Source organism: Onychomys torridus, chromosome 14, assembly GCF_903995425.1.
Source record: "Onychomys torridus chromosome 14, mOncTor1.1, whole genome shotgun sequence".
In the NCBI taxonomy this organism is placed as follows: Eukaryota; Metazoa; Chordata; class Mammalia; order Rodentia; family Cricetidae; genus Onychomys; species Onychomys torridus.
Window position 1 is genome coordinate 39,595,589 of NC_050456.1, and position 16,229 is coordinate 39,611,817.

At 42.9% G+C, this 16,229-nt stretch overlaps 1 protein-coding gene across 2 annotated transcripts in view; it reads left to right on the forward strand.

Moving 5' to 3' along the window:
• The first annotated feature begins 317 nt into the window (after positions 1–317).
• Positions 318–16,229, forward strand: part of Arid4a (AT-rich interaction domain 4A) — a 72,423-nt gene continuing 56,511 nt past the window's right edge. For both annotated transcript variants that reach the window (XM_036206253.1, XM_036206254.1), the window contains exons 1-5: positions 318–516; positions 1,454–1,511; positions 3,345–3,455; positions 6,218–6,283; positions 7,715–7,805. In XM_036206253.1, coding sequence (XP_036062146.1) covers positions 1,506–1,511; positions 3,345–3,455; positions 6,218–6,283; positions 7,715–7,805 — 274 coding nt within the window. In that variant the 5' untranslated portion in view covers positions 318–516; positions 1,454–1,505. The remainder of the gene's footprint in view (positions 517–1,453; positions 1,512–3,344; positions 3,456–6,217; positions 6,284–7,714; positions 7,806–16,229) is intronic.

Here is a 16,229-nt window from a genome sequence, read left to right on the forward strand (position 1 = left end):
CCCTGGCTGCAGTTCTGGATTCCGTTTCCATGGGACACGCCACCGCCCAATCCTCGTGCGGAACTGCTCTTCCTGACCCCTCTGTTCTCCAATCAGTGCTCAGTCAAGCACATCCGGAGTCGGCTCTTCCAATCACTTTTCTGGGCTCTCTTACTCAATCCCCTCTCCTCCAATGACGTGAGTTTCCGCATCCAGCCAATCAGAAGTGGACGATGTCCTACCTGCTGTTTTCCGCACCAATCATGGAAGTTTCACAGCTACATCCAATGAGAAAGGCAGACAGCGGGCTCCAATCCGAAGCTCTTCGGCGTCATGAGCAGCCAATAGGAGTTCGTGTAGAAGCGAGTCTGCTCAACAGCTTGTTATTTGGTGGATTGTGGCAGTAAATCGGGGCGAGTGGGGAACCCGGCGCAGGAACTGCCGCTGCGGCCGGGAGCGGTGCTTCCCGGACGGGGGCCCACGGCGGTCAGTAAGGCGGCAGACTGGAGAGCTGACAGCGCGCTGCACCCGCAGTAGGTAGGTAGGCAGCGGGGCAGCGGGGGCCGCTGAATGGGCGAAGCGGCGGGAGCAGCTGCTGCGGTGATGGGGTCCCGGTGCAGTTGGGACCTCCGCAGGCGGGGAGGGGGATGCAGAGCGGGCCGTGCCCGGGGTGCCGGGCAGCGATCGGGATCGGGATCCGAGGCGGCAACTGCGGGCACGACCGCCTCGGTCGCCTCCCCGGGAAAATGGCTGTGGGGCTGACCGCGCCGCTAAGTTTGCTCAGGAGGAGCGGGCTGCCGGGGGAGCCGGCCCCCAACTCCGCTGCGTGTCCTCGGCGGGGACCCGCGCCTCTCCGGGCTCTACAAAAAGTTGAGGCGGGCGCGGGAGGAGGCGGCCGCTGCGGCGGTGCGGCTCGCTCCCCTCCCACACCCTGTCCGGCCGCCCCCCCGCCCCGCGCCTCCCCCGCCGGGTCCCCCCCCCCCCCCCCCCCGTGCCCGGCCGCCGCCGCAGGCCGCCGCCTCTGCCCCCCGGGTGAAGGAGCGCTTCTCCTTCCTGACATGGTGCAGAGCGGAGGCAGGAGAGCAATGGCGCCGTGACACTCCGTTGCCGCCGCCGCCGCCGCCGCGGGCCGGGCCGGGGCGGGCCAAGGGGGCCGAGCGGCGGAGGCGGGGCGCGCGCTAGAGTCGGGGCCCGGCGGGGCGCGGACCCGCGAGGCCGGGGCGCAGGGCTCCCTGTAGCCGGCGAGGCGGGGGGCGCGGTGGGCTGTCCGGTGGTGCAGGGGCGGGACACGCTGCCCTTTGGCGCGCCTGGGGTTCTGCTCACTGCCCGCTGCGCTGTGGTCGCCGGACTGGGGGGTCTGCCCCCCGGGCCGCGGTGCTCAGCCCCTCCCCGCCCGCATTTGTTTACTTTCTTTCCCGGTCGCACCCCGCCTTGGACTGATCCTCTGCCTCTCTTTCCCCTGCCTTGGCTCCAGCGCCCGGGAGGAGAACTCGTTGAAGCTGGAACCCCACAGGTCACCAGTCAAGATGAAGGTAAGTGGAGCCAACTCCTCCCAGCCTGGTGCCCTGGACGATGCCAGTCGCGAAGTGGCTGTTGTGGAATGGCAGCTTTTTGTTACTCCAAATTGATTTCTCTACTAAGCAGCACTTTCAGGAAAATGACGTGTGAATGGGTTGTGTGTGTGTGTGTGTGTGTGTAAAAATGCAGGCAGTTCAGTTCTGTCTTTAGCAGTTAGCACTTTGGAAAGGTCGGTGCAGCCTTTCGATTTTCAAACACTTCCTGTGTTGGCAGTACCTTCTTGAAGTAAAGCTAGTAATCTTTTGACCTGCCTTGGGTTTTTTTGTTTTGTTTTGTTTTTTTGTTTTTTGGAGGCTTTTTTGTTTTGCTCTTTTCTTTAAAAAAAACAAGCAAACAAAAAAAAAACCCAAACACACTTCCCCCTTTCCACTGCCAGTGCCATTTTCTAACAGAAATGACGCCTAGTTTGAGTAAGGGAGATAGTCCTGGGTCTTTCTTCTTGGGATCAAGTAAACTAAGGTGATGGCAGTGTTTAGGTTGATTAGTTCAGTCTTCATAGGATATATCTTAAAGCATGCATTCCATGTAGAGTTTTTTGAAGCTTCCTAGCCTTACAAACGTCAATGTCTGCCTTTTAAAGGGAAAGGAAGCTTTCCTAGCATTGGGATTCTATGGCCCTTGCAGTGTTTCTGATCAGATACTTATTTGCCAAAAAGTATTCCTCTTCAATTTCTGTCCTAAGTGGACTGACGTTTCAAAGTACATAATCTATGTACTTTCTCAAACTTTCTCTTGTTCTCTTATTTTGGAGTAGTGGAACCTCCTTTAATATTACTTCAGAAAGTGAAAAATTGTTTCTTAAAAATATTTAGCTAAAGTGTACAGTGATATTTTTGCACTTGTAGTGTTGAATTGAATTGTATGAATACATACAGTTTTTGAAATAGGTAAAAATGACAGCCTGAGATATCAATCATCTCTTCCAGTCAAGATTAATATGAATTGTAAATGGAAATTCCTCACATATTTCAGTGTATAACGCTGATCATGACCAGTTTTTTTTTTAAAGTGGGCATTTCTTAATAAAATTTCCTTTTAAGTATACGGAGAAGTTTAATGTTGCAAAGTAGATATGGCTACAGTCTTTAGCTATCAGTTTATAAATGCTTTCATCAGTTGAATAGACTTAAGCCTTTCAGGTGCAACCTCCAGCCAATGCATTTTCTGAAAGAGTTTGCTTGCTCTCTGTCTGTAGAGATACACTGTATCAAAAGAGACTGCCTCAGCCAGGCTTGGTGGCCCTGGCCTCTCCTAGAGTTTAGGAGACTGAGACAGCCTGCACTTGGTCTTTAAAGCCCAAAGCAAGCAAAAGATGTTGCCTTTATAAAGCTGTCTCATTAAATGTTTAATTATGTATTTGTTAATATTAATTTTATAGCAATATTTCGTTTTAAACTAGGAAACAGAATTACCTGGAGGTCTAAAGTTAGTAAAATTTATGAGACTTTCAATATAAATGCATTCCTGCTGTTTTTTCTTATCTTTCTGTTTCCTATATATTAAATTGTAGAATTTCTTAAACATGTTGTATCTGGAAAAAAAATCATTTTCCCCCCTGGTAGTTTCCAGTTGCAACTTTAAAACATTTTACAGCATCAGGAAATGAGTTATAAAATGAAGTAGTGTTAATAAGGTGTTTGCTTTAGGAGTATTCCCCAAATTGTCACTGCTATAAGGCAAGTAATTTTCATGTTCTAGGGACCTGGAATGTAGCCCCTTCTGATGCTGTTGGAGGTTGGGGTCGGGGAGAACAGCAGTGATGTGCAGCTTTTCCGTTCTTTCCTCAGGCGGCGGATGAGCCCGCCTACCTGACAGTGGGAACTGACGTCAGTGCCAAGTACCGAGGGGCCTTCTGTGAGGCGAAGATCAAGACCGTGAAGAGGCTGGTGAAAGTCAAGGTAAGGTGCTGCAGACTGTCAGCCCCCCGGGGCTCCTGAGGCTGTCTGTCCCTCAGAACATACACAGGTGTATTTGGTGTGCTGCACGTGACAGAAGGGAAAGCTAGGCAGGTCACTCCTGTCATGTAGCAGTTTCTTGGAGGACGCTGAAGAGATTGCGCTTTATCGGTCTTTCTGCTGAGCCAGTGCTGCGAGCAAGCACCATTGTATACTAAACTTACAAGGTCGATTAAGAATTGAAAAATAAAGAACTCAACCTGAGAAATGATTCCAGAATGTCCAAACGCCAAGGTGTGATGCTTGTGTGACTTGGCTCGTTCCTGTTGGTGGTAATGTGCTCCTGCTGTTATTATTTGGTTGTTCCTTTTTCTGCATCAGATAGTGACAGTTTCAGTGATTAGAAAGTACAGTGCAGTCGAATTCTGTTTTCAAGATAACACTAAAAATGATTCCGGGAGTTGAGGGTGTGTGTGTGTCTGTCTGTCTGTCTGTCTGTGGCTTTTTCAGACAGTTTCTGGTGATCATCTTGCTTTTGCCTCCTGAGTGCTGATGAGCCACAGTGAGCCACTGTGCCTGGCCAAGAGGTTCATTTTTAAGGCCAGACAAAGAAAGTTAGTGTATTCCTGTATGGAATTTAGAAATATAGAAGGAAATACAGAAAAGGACAGGTGAATAAATATCTACAACTTTTCAGAACTCTCTTCACATAGTTTGTTTTTCTGTAGAAAATTTTCCAATCTATAGTTCCTTTTTTTTTTTCTATTTTTTTGAGATGGGGTCTTATGTAGCCCCAAATGACTTCAAACTCTCTAAGTATCTGAGAATGACTTTGAACTTGATCCTCTTGCTTCCACCCTAAAGAATTAGAGGCATAAGCTACCACGCCTGGTTTTTATGATGCTAAGACTAGAACTCACAATCTTACTCATGCCAAGATACCTTTACCACCTGAGCCACATCTTAGTCTCTTGTTTTGAATACCCTTCTAATGGAAATCCAAGAATAGCTTTGTGTATATAAATGTTTTTAACAGTATAGAACCATAAAGTGTAATTGAAGAAAGTCCTTGCTAACATCCCAAATATTTTCTTTTTTAAAGATTGATTTATTTACTATGTATACAGTATTTGACTGCATGCCAGAGGAGGGCACCAACTCTCATTATTAGAAGATGTTTGTGAGCCACCATGTGGTTGCTGGGAATTGAACTCAGGACCCCAGCAAGAGCAGCCGGTGCTGTTTTCCTCTGAGCCATCTCTCCAGCCCCTAAATATTTTCTATTGGCTTCCATATTTTGTTGTAACTGTCATAGCATCATTTTTACTATTATTGTATCATGTATTATTGCTTGTTATATGCCTTATTCAGTTACATATCTCTTCTCTTACCAGAGTTAAATACCATAAGAAGGAGAAGACATCTTAGAGTTTCTACTCCTGATTCTTACAGTAGTGCTTCATATCTTATGGCCACTCAGAGTTTGTTTAATGTGTGAGTGAATGAATGAATGAACAAATGAATTGGCTAGAACATTGATTCTTTAATTGTGGTTCCTAGATCAGGAGCATTAGCCCCTCTTAGAGACTTGCTCAAGATGGAGATTCTCAGGACTATATTTTACAGCTCAGTGAAAATCTCTGAGAGTAGTTTTACCAAGCCTAACTTTTCAAATACAATTACGATGTAGGAGTCCTTGGTCGCAGGGAATGCGACTCACGCAGTCACAGGCCCAGCTATAGATCTGCTAGGGATACTTAATTGTTAGGATGCCATTTGACCTTGGTTTCTTCTTCATTTCATACAGCCTTTTACTGTGTAAACTATAAAATTGAGTATTTGAGAATCCTTGACAATTTTAACCTTTAAAAAAATTATTGTGGCTCGCAGTTGTTGATCTAAAATAATACAGCAGTTGTTTAAGACAACACATAACACACTTGCTACCCGGAATTTGAGTTACTTGGGGAATTGCTCTGCTGTGATGTTTCCCTGTACGTTTGGTAGACATCAAGAGCCAAGAACACTGGAAAGAGATGCTCATTCATAACTGAATCCCTTCTAATATCATAAGAGGTTTGTTTGTTTGTTTGCTTTTGAGACATGGTCTTTCTGTGTAACTTTGGCTGTCCCAGAACTTGATATGTAGACAAGGCTAGCCTCAAGTTCACAGAGATCTGCCTGCCTCTCTCTGCCTCTCAAGTACTATAATTAAAGGCATGCAACACCTGGCCCAGCCTCATAAGGCTTAAGGCCCATGAGAGCTCTGTTTTTAAGTAGGCAATAAAAATTGAAGGGTTTCAAAAATATTTTGTGACAATCAAAACCTTTTATGACTTGGTAGAATGCACTAGAAGCAGTTTTACATTTTTATAGTATCATGGGATTATAAATCTATGGTTTGTTCATTTGGCAAGCAGTTATTAAATGGCTGTAATATGCACTGACACTTGCTAACTACAAGGGAAACAGTAATGAACAAGGGCTCCAGCCCTCAAGGAGCTCCTAGTTAATGAGAAAGGAAATAAACATAAATACAAGACACTGTAATAACTGTTAGGCCAGAGGTAACTACAGGGTATTAAGGAGGCATCTGCAGTGTTACTACAGAGGCATTGCTTAAAAAGTGACTTGCATGGGGTTGGGGATTTAGCTCAGTGGTAGAGTGCTTGCCTAGCAGGCGCAAGGCCCTGGGTTCGATCCTCTGCTCCAAAAAAAAAGAAAAAGAAAAAAAAAAGTGACTTGCAGATTGTCTTGTTTTCCAGGTATTGCTGAAACAGGATAACACAACACAGTTGGTGCAAGATGACCAAGTAAAGGGGCCCTTACGAGTACGTATGTCAAACATTTCGGAATTGAAGCTAGTGAACCACAGGCAGATGCCATAATTGATCAGACTTTGCATTTGTACATACACTTATGCTTTTATAGAAATGTTGAATCAGAAAACAAAATACAAATGATACCATAGTGTAAACTCAGATATTGCAATGATTGTATCTTTGAAGAACATCAAACATTGCTGGATAATTTATTTCTTTATTGTTTTGTTTCTGGTTTGGTTTTTCAGATGGTCTCATTGCATAGGCTGCCCTAACACTTTGTAGCACAGCCCTCTGCCTCCTAAATGCTGGGATTACAGTTGTACACCACTGTGCTTGGCTCACAGAGTGGTTTCATACATCTTTTAGGATGTGCTTTCACTTGCCCCCCCCCCCCCTTTTTTTTTTTTGGTTTTTCAAGACAGGGTTTCTCTGTGTAGTTTAAGTGCCTGTCCTGGGTCTCACTCCTTAGACCAGGCTGGCCTCGAACTCATAGAAATCTGCCTGGCTCTGCCCCCCACCCCACTCCAGTGCTGGGATTAAAGGTGTGCACCACTTCTGCCCGGCTTCACTTGCCTTATACAGGTTTGAGTTCATGGACTGAATGCATACATACATATGTATATATAGTTTGTTTGTTGTTTGTTTTGATACAGAGTCTCACTAATTAGACCTGGTTAGCCTGGTGCTCAGTATGTAGACCAGGCTGGACTTGAACTTACAGAGATCTACCTGTGGTTATGTGCTGCCTACTCAGCTGAATATATTCCTTGTTATCTTTTTACATTGTTGCAGTATTTAAGATGATGCCTGTGATGTGCCAAATATCATAAACTTTTCATTTGATTTATCCGATAAACTGTATTTGTTTTATTATTCAATTTAATGAATAGCTATGTTGTGTTTTCCATCCGTTTCTGACCATGTGTTTCTGTAGTAAACCTTTGTTATATGGAAGTACCACTTTGGTTCATGTCTGATATACAGTGGTCTGGAAGTTGAAAGAAGGCTAACTAGTACATTCCTCTCTCTCTCTCTCTAGCTGAACCTTTACCTAAAGGTTTCTAAATCTAATTATATAAATACAAGTACTGAATTTCATCCTCAATATTTTGGTGAAAGGAAACAAAGTATTTTTGTTGTCTTATGGTTTGACATTTGTTATATATAGCTAAGCTTATTGGAGATAATACAATATAGTGAACAAACTCGGAAGTAAGATCTTTCGTCAGGATTTGAATCCTAGACACTGCAAATTATCTTTTCAGTTTGTAAAATACAAGCATCAAGTCCCTTACTTATGCTGAAGAACTTGGAGCTCAGGTTTCACAATGAAGAGATGAGCACCCCAACTGAGAAGTTTCCTACTCATGTCGTTGATGGGGATGGTTCGGTCTGTGTGTTTAAATCTTGTGAGAAAATTTGAGCTTCGTGTTTTAGGTCGGAGCTATTGTTGAAACAAGGACATCTGATGGATCCTTCCAGGAAGCTATTATCAGCAAGTTGACAGATGCTAGTTGGTATACCGTGGGTAAGTAGTAACTTTACACATGGCTTTGACTGGAGGCGGGTATACCTCTACCTTATAAATACACTGATGTGTGTGTTGGCAGAGAACATGCATTCTCTCCTGTGAACTTACTGCATAGAGCTAGCTAAAATTGTAGTGACATTCGGTTGGGACAAAAGCAAGTATCGTTCAGATAACTGGGCCATTTTTATCTTTTATCTAAAAGTACTTCTGTTGTGGCTTCCTTGGACGTTTTGTCTTTACGAAAGTCCGATTTTTTTTCTTTTCATAAGACAGTATTTTAACGTGATTTCTGTAATTGCAGTTAGGAATGAACAGGGGTTACCGCCACTTGACACACCAAGGATAATGTAGGTGTCACAGCAGGTAGAAAGACGGGACAAGGTCTGCAGGAGTGGATTTGAACCTCAGTGCTTGTAGCTTCATGTTTGACGGTCTGTGCAGTGGGTTCTCCTCTTAGGCACTTTCAGGAACGACATGTACAATGTACATGTTAATGTGAGTTCATTCTTACCGGTCTATGTGTAAACTTGTGCTGGCTTTAAAAAAAAAAAAAAGTGGCTAAAATGGAATGGTGGCTAATACCTTTGTTCCCAGTATTCAGAGGCGTTGGGCCAGGTGGGTCTTTATGAGTTCAAGGCCACCCTGGTCTACATAGTGAGTTTCTGTCCAGGCAAGGCAATATAGCAAGACCCTATGAGTATGATGGTCCATTCCTGTAATCCCAGCACTCAGAGGCAAGAGGCAAAAAGATCTGGAATTGGAGGCAGTCCTATGTACTGAGTTTGAAGCCATTCTGGGGTACATGAGACCCTGTCTGTGAACTAAAATCCTTTAACAAGAAGCAACCAGTGTCACAATACATGCAAATTAAAACTTAAAAGTTGCACTGAAGTACCGAGGTTATATTGAGTAGCATAGCTGGAGTGATGTTTCCAAACCTCCTCTCAGTACTTCGAGACTAAGCGTGTCCGTGGACTTTATCCGAGTGTTTACACTGACACCCAGAACCTTGTTGGGTCTTAAATGTACTCTTTCCAAGTACTTTTTCAAAGGTTTCAATTCTTCTTTGGCGTCCTGGAAATTGTGGTTCATGTGGTACTGTAACTCTCAAGACGTGTTCCCTTGAGCTAAGTCATTATTATTCATAGTTTGTTTTGTTATTTTTTGTTTTGTTTTGGAGACAAGGTTTCTCTGTCTCTGTGTTGTTTTTGTTTCCTGTCCTGGATCTCACTCTGTAGACCAAGCTGGCCTCGAACTCACAGAGATCGACCTGGCTCTGCCTCCTGAATGCTGGGATTAAAGGTGTGCACCACCACCACCGCCGCCGCCACCGCCGCCGCCACCGCCACCACTTGCCTTATTCAGAGTTTTTAAATATTTAAAAACTGCAAGTAATACTGACTCTGAGATGAAGTTGATGGAATTGTGCTATATTAAGCAAGGTACTGGTAAAGGTTAACGAGTTGATAGATGCAGGGTTATGTGAGATTATGTGATGCATATTCAGATACTGATATGTCTTCTTTGGCACTCACCTTTAAGGTTGCATTCATGACCTGTATTAAGCTTTACTATGCTCTGCAGAAGCAATACCTGCATATCTTCACATTTCCTGTTTTTGCATTCCAGAATGCAAAAATTGCATAATCATTGAATTATGAGTCCATCCTCTACATGAATAGCATTTTGTCATTTCTAGAAAGTAGTTGCTAGTAAGCATTATTTATAGTGCTCTTCTGTGCTGGATAATTAGAGATGAACGTATACATTTGTGACTTAACTCAAACCACTTAAAAGCTAACTTGACTGAGATACTAAAAAGCATGTCTAAGTATATGTAAGAACAACTGGTTCTTATCTAAAGAATATAAAATGAGGACCCCTACCCTCTTAAATTCAGTAGGTCTAGGGATGGCAATGCCAGCCTTCTTTTTGTTAAAACACTGGATGATTTTGATGCACATAGTACATGCATAGAAAACAAGCTATGTGGGCCAGTGAGGTGGCTCCATGGGCAGAAGTGGTCCATAAAAGCCTGACGACTGAATTGGGATGATTGTCAGAACCTATGTAGTAGAAGAAAACTAACCCTTCAAAATATTCACATGTGCATGCATGCATGCACCCCCCCCACACACACACTAATAAGTAAATATCATAGAGGTGACATACTGCTCTTCTAAAGGACCCAAGTTCAGTTCAGCACCCTCATTGGACGGCTCACAACTGCATGTAGCTAGCTGTAAGGGGATTCAGTGTCTCTGGTCTCCATGGGTGTGTACACTCACATACACGTACCCCTTCCCCCACATATTTAAAAATAATTAAAATATATTTTTAGTAAGTAAATTTTACAAAAAGAAAAAGAAAGGCAGAACATACAAACAAAAACACTTATTTGGGGGAAAAACTAAAAATCACTAGGAGGACTTCAGTTACAGTTGACTGATAGAATACTTGTCTACAAGGCCATGACTTTGATCCCCATACCATAAGAACAGAACAAAGAATATTAAGGAGTTTTACACTTCAGTGTGTAAATGAGATTGCTCTGTCAGTGTTTAAGGGTTTGAAAGTCATTATTCACTTACGTGTACTCCAAATACCACCCTGCTGTAAATAAGGTCTTACAGGGATGTGGACGGCGAAAGGCTGGTGAGAGGATAATGAGGATAATTACAATTGTAAAACATGGCAAGATGAGATGTGTGAGCTCTCTCAGGTCATAAACTGCGTGTGTGTGTGTGTGTGTGTGTGTGTGTGTGTGTGTGTGCATGTGTGTGTGTGTGTGTGTGTGTGTGCGTGCGTGTGTGTGTATAACAAAGTGCGTTCCAGGGAGGACTTTTTGCCTGTTGAGTTGTACTGTTTTTAATTCCTTTGCGTCACATAAATTTCTAACAGCACTGTAGATTAGAAAACTACAGAAAGCGCTCTAGCAGGTCTTGACCTTCTTTGACCTCCAAAGATACCTGAAGTTACATAGAACTATTGAAAGGGGACAGATGAGGACCTAGGCTTTCTGCTGGGACCACATAGGGTTAGGATCAGTGGTGATGTGACTTACCATCATAATCAGTGATAGTAAATCTTTTTTTTTTTTTTTTTTTTTTTTGCCAGAGCTGAGGACTGAACCCAGGGCCTTGCGCTTGCTAGGCAAGCACTCTACCACTGAGCTACATCCCCAACCCCGATAGTAAATCTTTAATGTAATATAGACAGTTCTCTTTTGTCATAGCTGAGTAACAAGTTTGAAAGAGAATATGGGGCTGAATGTGGCTCAGTGGAGAGCAATTGCTTAACGAGCCCTGGGTTTGAACCCCAATATTACCTTTCAGCTGGAGGGTTCTGTATATGAAGGAATTTTTTTTGTTTTTTTTTTTGTCTTTGTTTGTTTGTTGTTTAGTCTAATAGCACATTGCTTTCTAATACTGAACTGTATGTAATCTCAGCTCATCGGGTGTTTTGTTTTAAAACCAGAGTCTCATTGTGTAGGCCAAGCTGACCTCAAACTCACAGTCCTTGTGTCTCAGCATCTCCAGTAGCAGCAATCTTGGGGTTTTATTTGTTTGTTTCTGGGGAACATTAGAAATATTTCTCACAGGTATGATAGCTCATGTGTAGTACTTGGGAAGATGAAGCGTGAGATTCTCTTCCTTCCCTCAGATAGTTTTCTTCTGCTTTCTCATCATCCGTTGCCCATTACCATCTCTTCCTGCCTTTCCTTAAGTTCCTTCTTCCCCTCTCATAGTTCCCTTTATAGTTTCATCACATGCACACACACACACACACACACACACACACACACACACTCACACACTCACACACTCACACACACACATTTGGAGTGTAGGTTTCTTTCATATAGAAGAGAAAAAATTACAATATTTGTCTTTCTGAGTCTGGCTTATTTCACTTAACACAGTGACTTCTAAGTCCATTCATTTACCTACGGATGTCATACTTTCAATTTTCTTTACGACTGTATGAAATTCTGTTGTCTGTGGACCACATTTCTGTACAGCGAGGCTATCTGATTTCCTGGCGTAAGCGACTGTTGAGCAGTGAAGATGGCTGTCAAGTGTCTGTCTGGTTCGTCGGCTCAAATCCCTTCAAGTCCAAGAGTGGTCCAGCGGTCATTTGGTAGTTCTCTTTCGTGGCTGAACTAGTTTGCTCTCCTCTCCCCTTCTCCCAGTGTCTAAATGTTCTTCTCTCCCTGTGTGCTTGCCAGAATTGGTTACAATTTGTTTTTGATGACAGCCATTCTGACTGGGGTGAGACAGTTGCAAAGCAGATTTAATCCACACTTCCCTGATGGCTAAGGATATTGAATACTTTCCCAAGTATTTCTTGGCTGTTTGTCGTTTTTTTTCAGAGCAGTCTACTCAGTTCATTAGCTCATTTTTTTGTTTGTTTGTTTGTTTGTTTTTGTTTAATTTTTGAAGTTCTTTATATATTCTAGATATTAATCTCCTGTCTGGTATATAGTTGACAGAGACTTGCTTTCATTTCTAGGCTCTGTCTTCACTGTAGTGGTTGTATCCATGGCTGTGTAGAAGCTTAATTTTATGTAAAGCATCCTGATAGTTCTGTTGGAATCCTGGACCTGTGAATTGAAGTGTTTTGCCTGGGTCTTCCTCTTGCGCTTTCCAGCTTCCAGGCTTATACTGATTTCCATGTGCAGTGAAAGATGAGGAACCAATTTTTATTCTTTGATGTGGGGATATGAAGTTTTATGAGCATCATTTGTTGAAGATGGTGTCTTTTTTTCAAGGTTTGACATGTTTGTCAAAAATTCCTCGTCTGCGGAGTTATTTCTGGGTCCTCTGTTCTCTTCCTCTCATCTACCTGTCTTTTCCTGCTGACGTGCTGTTTTTATCACCCTGGCTCCGGAGTGCAGTCTGGGATCAGTACTGTGGCACTTGCCTCCAGCATTGTTCTTTTTGCTTAAGATTGTTTGGGTGTTTGAGGTCTTTTGTGCTTCCATATCAATTTCAGAGTTCTTTTCATGGCTCTGTGCTGAATACTACTGTAGTTATAAAAGATAATTTATTATTTTTATTTTATGTGTATTGATGTTTTGCCTGCATGCATGTCTGTGTGAGGGTATCAGGTCTTGGAGTTACAAACAGTTGTGAGCTGCCATATGGTTGCTGGGAATTGGACCTAGGTCCTCTGGAAGAACAGTCAGTGCTCTTAATCTCTGAGTCATTTCTCCAGCGCCAAATATTACTGTAATTTTGATGGGGGATTGCATTGAATCTAGAGTTACTTTCAACAGTAAAGGTGTGTTTACAGCATTCTGCCAATCCATGAGTTTGGGAGGTCTTCATACCTTCTAGTTACCTTCATTCTCTTTTGTCAGCATTCTAAAACTTTCATTGTAGAGGTCTCCCACCTCTACAATGATTGGTGTTGCATGCTGTTTTAATCAGGTTTCTCCAGATCTCATTTTCAGCTCATTATTGGTATACAGAAAAGCTAATGACTTCTGTGTGTTGATTTCATGTCTGGCTGCTGTGCTGAAAGTGTTTTGCATGTTTGAAAGTTCTGTTGACGTATTTAGAGTCTTAAGTCTTAAGTGACAAGTTTAAAGCCATTCTGGAGAACAAGCTTCAAGACATTACTAATTTCAGTTTGTTTATTCACTCATTTATTTGGGATGTGTGCAGCCATGTGTGTTGTTAGCTTCTTTCACTCTTTGCTTTTTGGGGTGCCCACTACCAGCTCCCAAATAATCACATGGAGATTTATTCTTTCTTATGAATGCCCAGCCTTAGCTTGGCTTGTTTCTAGTTAGCTTTTCTTCATTTAAATGATCTCGTCTACCTTTTTTTGCCTCTAGGCTTTACCTTTCTCTATCCTATGTACCTTGGTTTACTTCTTACTCCGTATCTGCTGTGTAGCTGGGTGACTGGCCCCTGGTGTCCTCTCTCCTTCTCCTTTTTTTGCTCCTCCTCCTCCTCTTTTTCTCCTTCTTCTTACTCTCTCTGCCTGCCAGCCCCACCTATCCTTTCTCCTGTCTCACTATTGGCCATTCAGCTCTTTATTAGACCATCAGGTGTTTTAGACAGGCACAGTAACACAGCTTCACAGAGTTAAACAAATGCAGCATAAAAGAATCCAACACATTTTTTCATCAATAAACAAATATTTCACAACATACACAAATGTAACACATCTTCAACTAATATTCCACAACACATGTGGGCATGTACATGTCACAGTGTGCATGTGGAAGTCAAAGGACATCTTTTGGAACTCAGTTCTTTCTTACCATGTGGATCCCAGTAATTCCACTCATGTCAGCTTGGTGACAGTTGATTTAAATCTCTGAGAACATTGCCTGCCCTTCATTGCCTACTTAATCTACTAAATTGCAATCATTGAGATAGTTTTTCTGATGTGAAATGCAGGTCGAGAGAACCAATAGAACAGAGAAGAGAGCTCAGAAACCCGTGTATTTTGGGGATAGTCACATTTGGAAAAAGTGCCAGGAGCATAACAATAAATGTTTTGAGAAAACTAGGTATTCTCAATGAAGAGTGGAACTAGACCATCACATTATACCACATGTGAAGAACAACAGAAAAATGATTCAGATTTAAACTTACGATCTGCCTGCAATTACGCCATCAATCATTAGGTCCTTATCAGAAGTTGAAGTGGTACTAGATGAATTTGGACTTGTCAGTGTAATGGAAAGTTGATGAATCCAGCACTTCAGTAGACATTTTTCCAAGATAAAAATACAGCAAATGTAATCATGCTCTAAATCAGCAGTTCTCAACCTGTGGGTCGGCCCCCAAAAGACAAGATATTTACAATTACGATTCATACAGTAGCAAAATTACAGTTATGGAGTAGCAACAAAAATAATTTTATGGTTGGGAGGGGGGTCATTAAATCATGAAGAACTGTCTTATAGGGTAGGGTCACGGCATTAGGAAGGCTGAGAACTACTGCTCTAAATAATGACATTTTAGTTACGCTGAATGCATTTTTTAAATTTTTATTTTTATGTGTGTATGTTTGTGCATTTGTATGCATCTTGTACATGAAGGTGCCCATAGGGTCCAGTACAGAGTATCAGGTCCCCTGGAAGCTGGAGTTATAGATGATTGTGAACTAGTCTATGGATGCTGGGAACTGGACCTGGATCCTCTGCAGGAACAGCTGGTGCCTCTTACCCACTGAGCCATCTTTCCAGCCCCTGGTGTCTATGCCTTGTTTATTACTTGTTAGTGTCAGAGTTCAGCCTGAGACTAGCCCTTCAGACACTCTTCCAAGTTATCATAGGAGATGATCCCACTTTGCATGTTATTGTCCCTGAACACCTTCCAGTGGGACCAGATGGAGAGTTAGAAGACGACGCTATTGGCGATCCTCGTCCTGTGTTGGCCTAGACTACTGTGTGATTGAATCTGAGCTTTTAGCAACAAAGCTTTAAGAGAGCAGAATAAGTACAGAAAGGAAAAGCATAGTTTTGTATAGTTGTACAAACAGGCTTGTGTTTTAAGCTGAGTATTATTACATGAGACAAGTTAAAAGATGCCAGGTGTGGGGGTGCATGCCTTTAATCCCAACATTTGGGAAGCAGAGGCAAGCAGATCCCTTTTAAGTTTGAGGCCAGCCTGGTCTTGGTAGTGATTGCTAGATCCATCATGAAAACAAGTTAAAAGATAGCTTGATAAATAGACTTACAGTGATCTAACATTTATTATTGCGGAACAAAATAATGTCCATTATTTTGTGTTTATGAAGAGTGGTGGTGTGGAGTGATATTCCAGCCCTCACACTCATTCTTTTCTACCTGACTTACGTTCTGTATGTTTCTTTCACAATAAGTGGCCTTTACAGGCCACCATTTAAAGCTTAGGTGTGTGGGTATTCTGCCTGACTGTCTGTGTACCACGTGTGCCTGCTGCCCAAGGAGGCCAGAAGAGGGTGTCAGATCCCCTGGGATTGGAGTTAAGGTTGTAAGCCCATGTGGGTACTGGGACTCAAACCCAAGTCCTTTGGAGGAGCAGCCAGTGCTCTTGCGCACTAAGCCGCCTCTGCATTCCCTCCTTTACCTTCTGTACTGTGTGTTTGCTGTTCGTGTTCTGTGTCTAAGTGTTCGCTTTATAGATGTTAGGATCCTGTTGTTGAGACCTACAATACAGTACAGTACAGTAGTATGCTTGGCGTGCAGCCTGAGGGCAATGACACATTTGGTATCACCTAGGTGTGGCGTCACCTAGGCGTGGCGGCTGAACCATCGAGGGTTGAGATGATCTCACAATGCTGCGGTCACCTAGCCGTGTCTTTCTCAGGATATACTCCCACTGTATGACTGCATATGGATCATTAAGGAAGTTCGAACTGTCAGGAGATGTCATCTCATACTTATTAGAATAGCTGTTAGCATAAGAATGTGGAGCA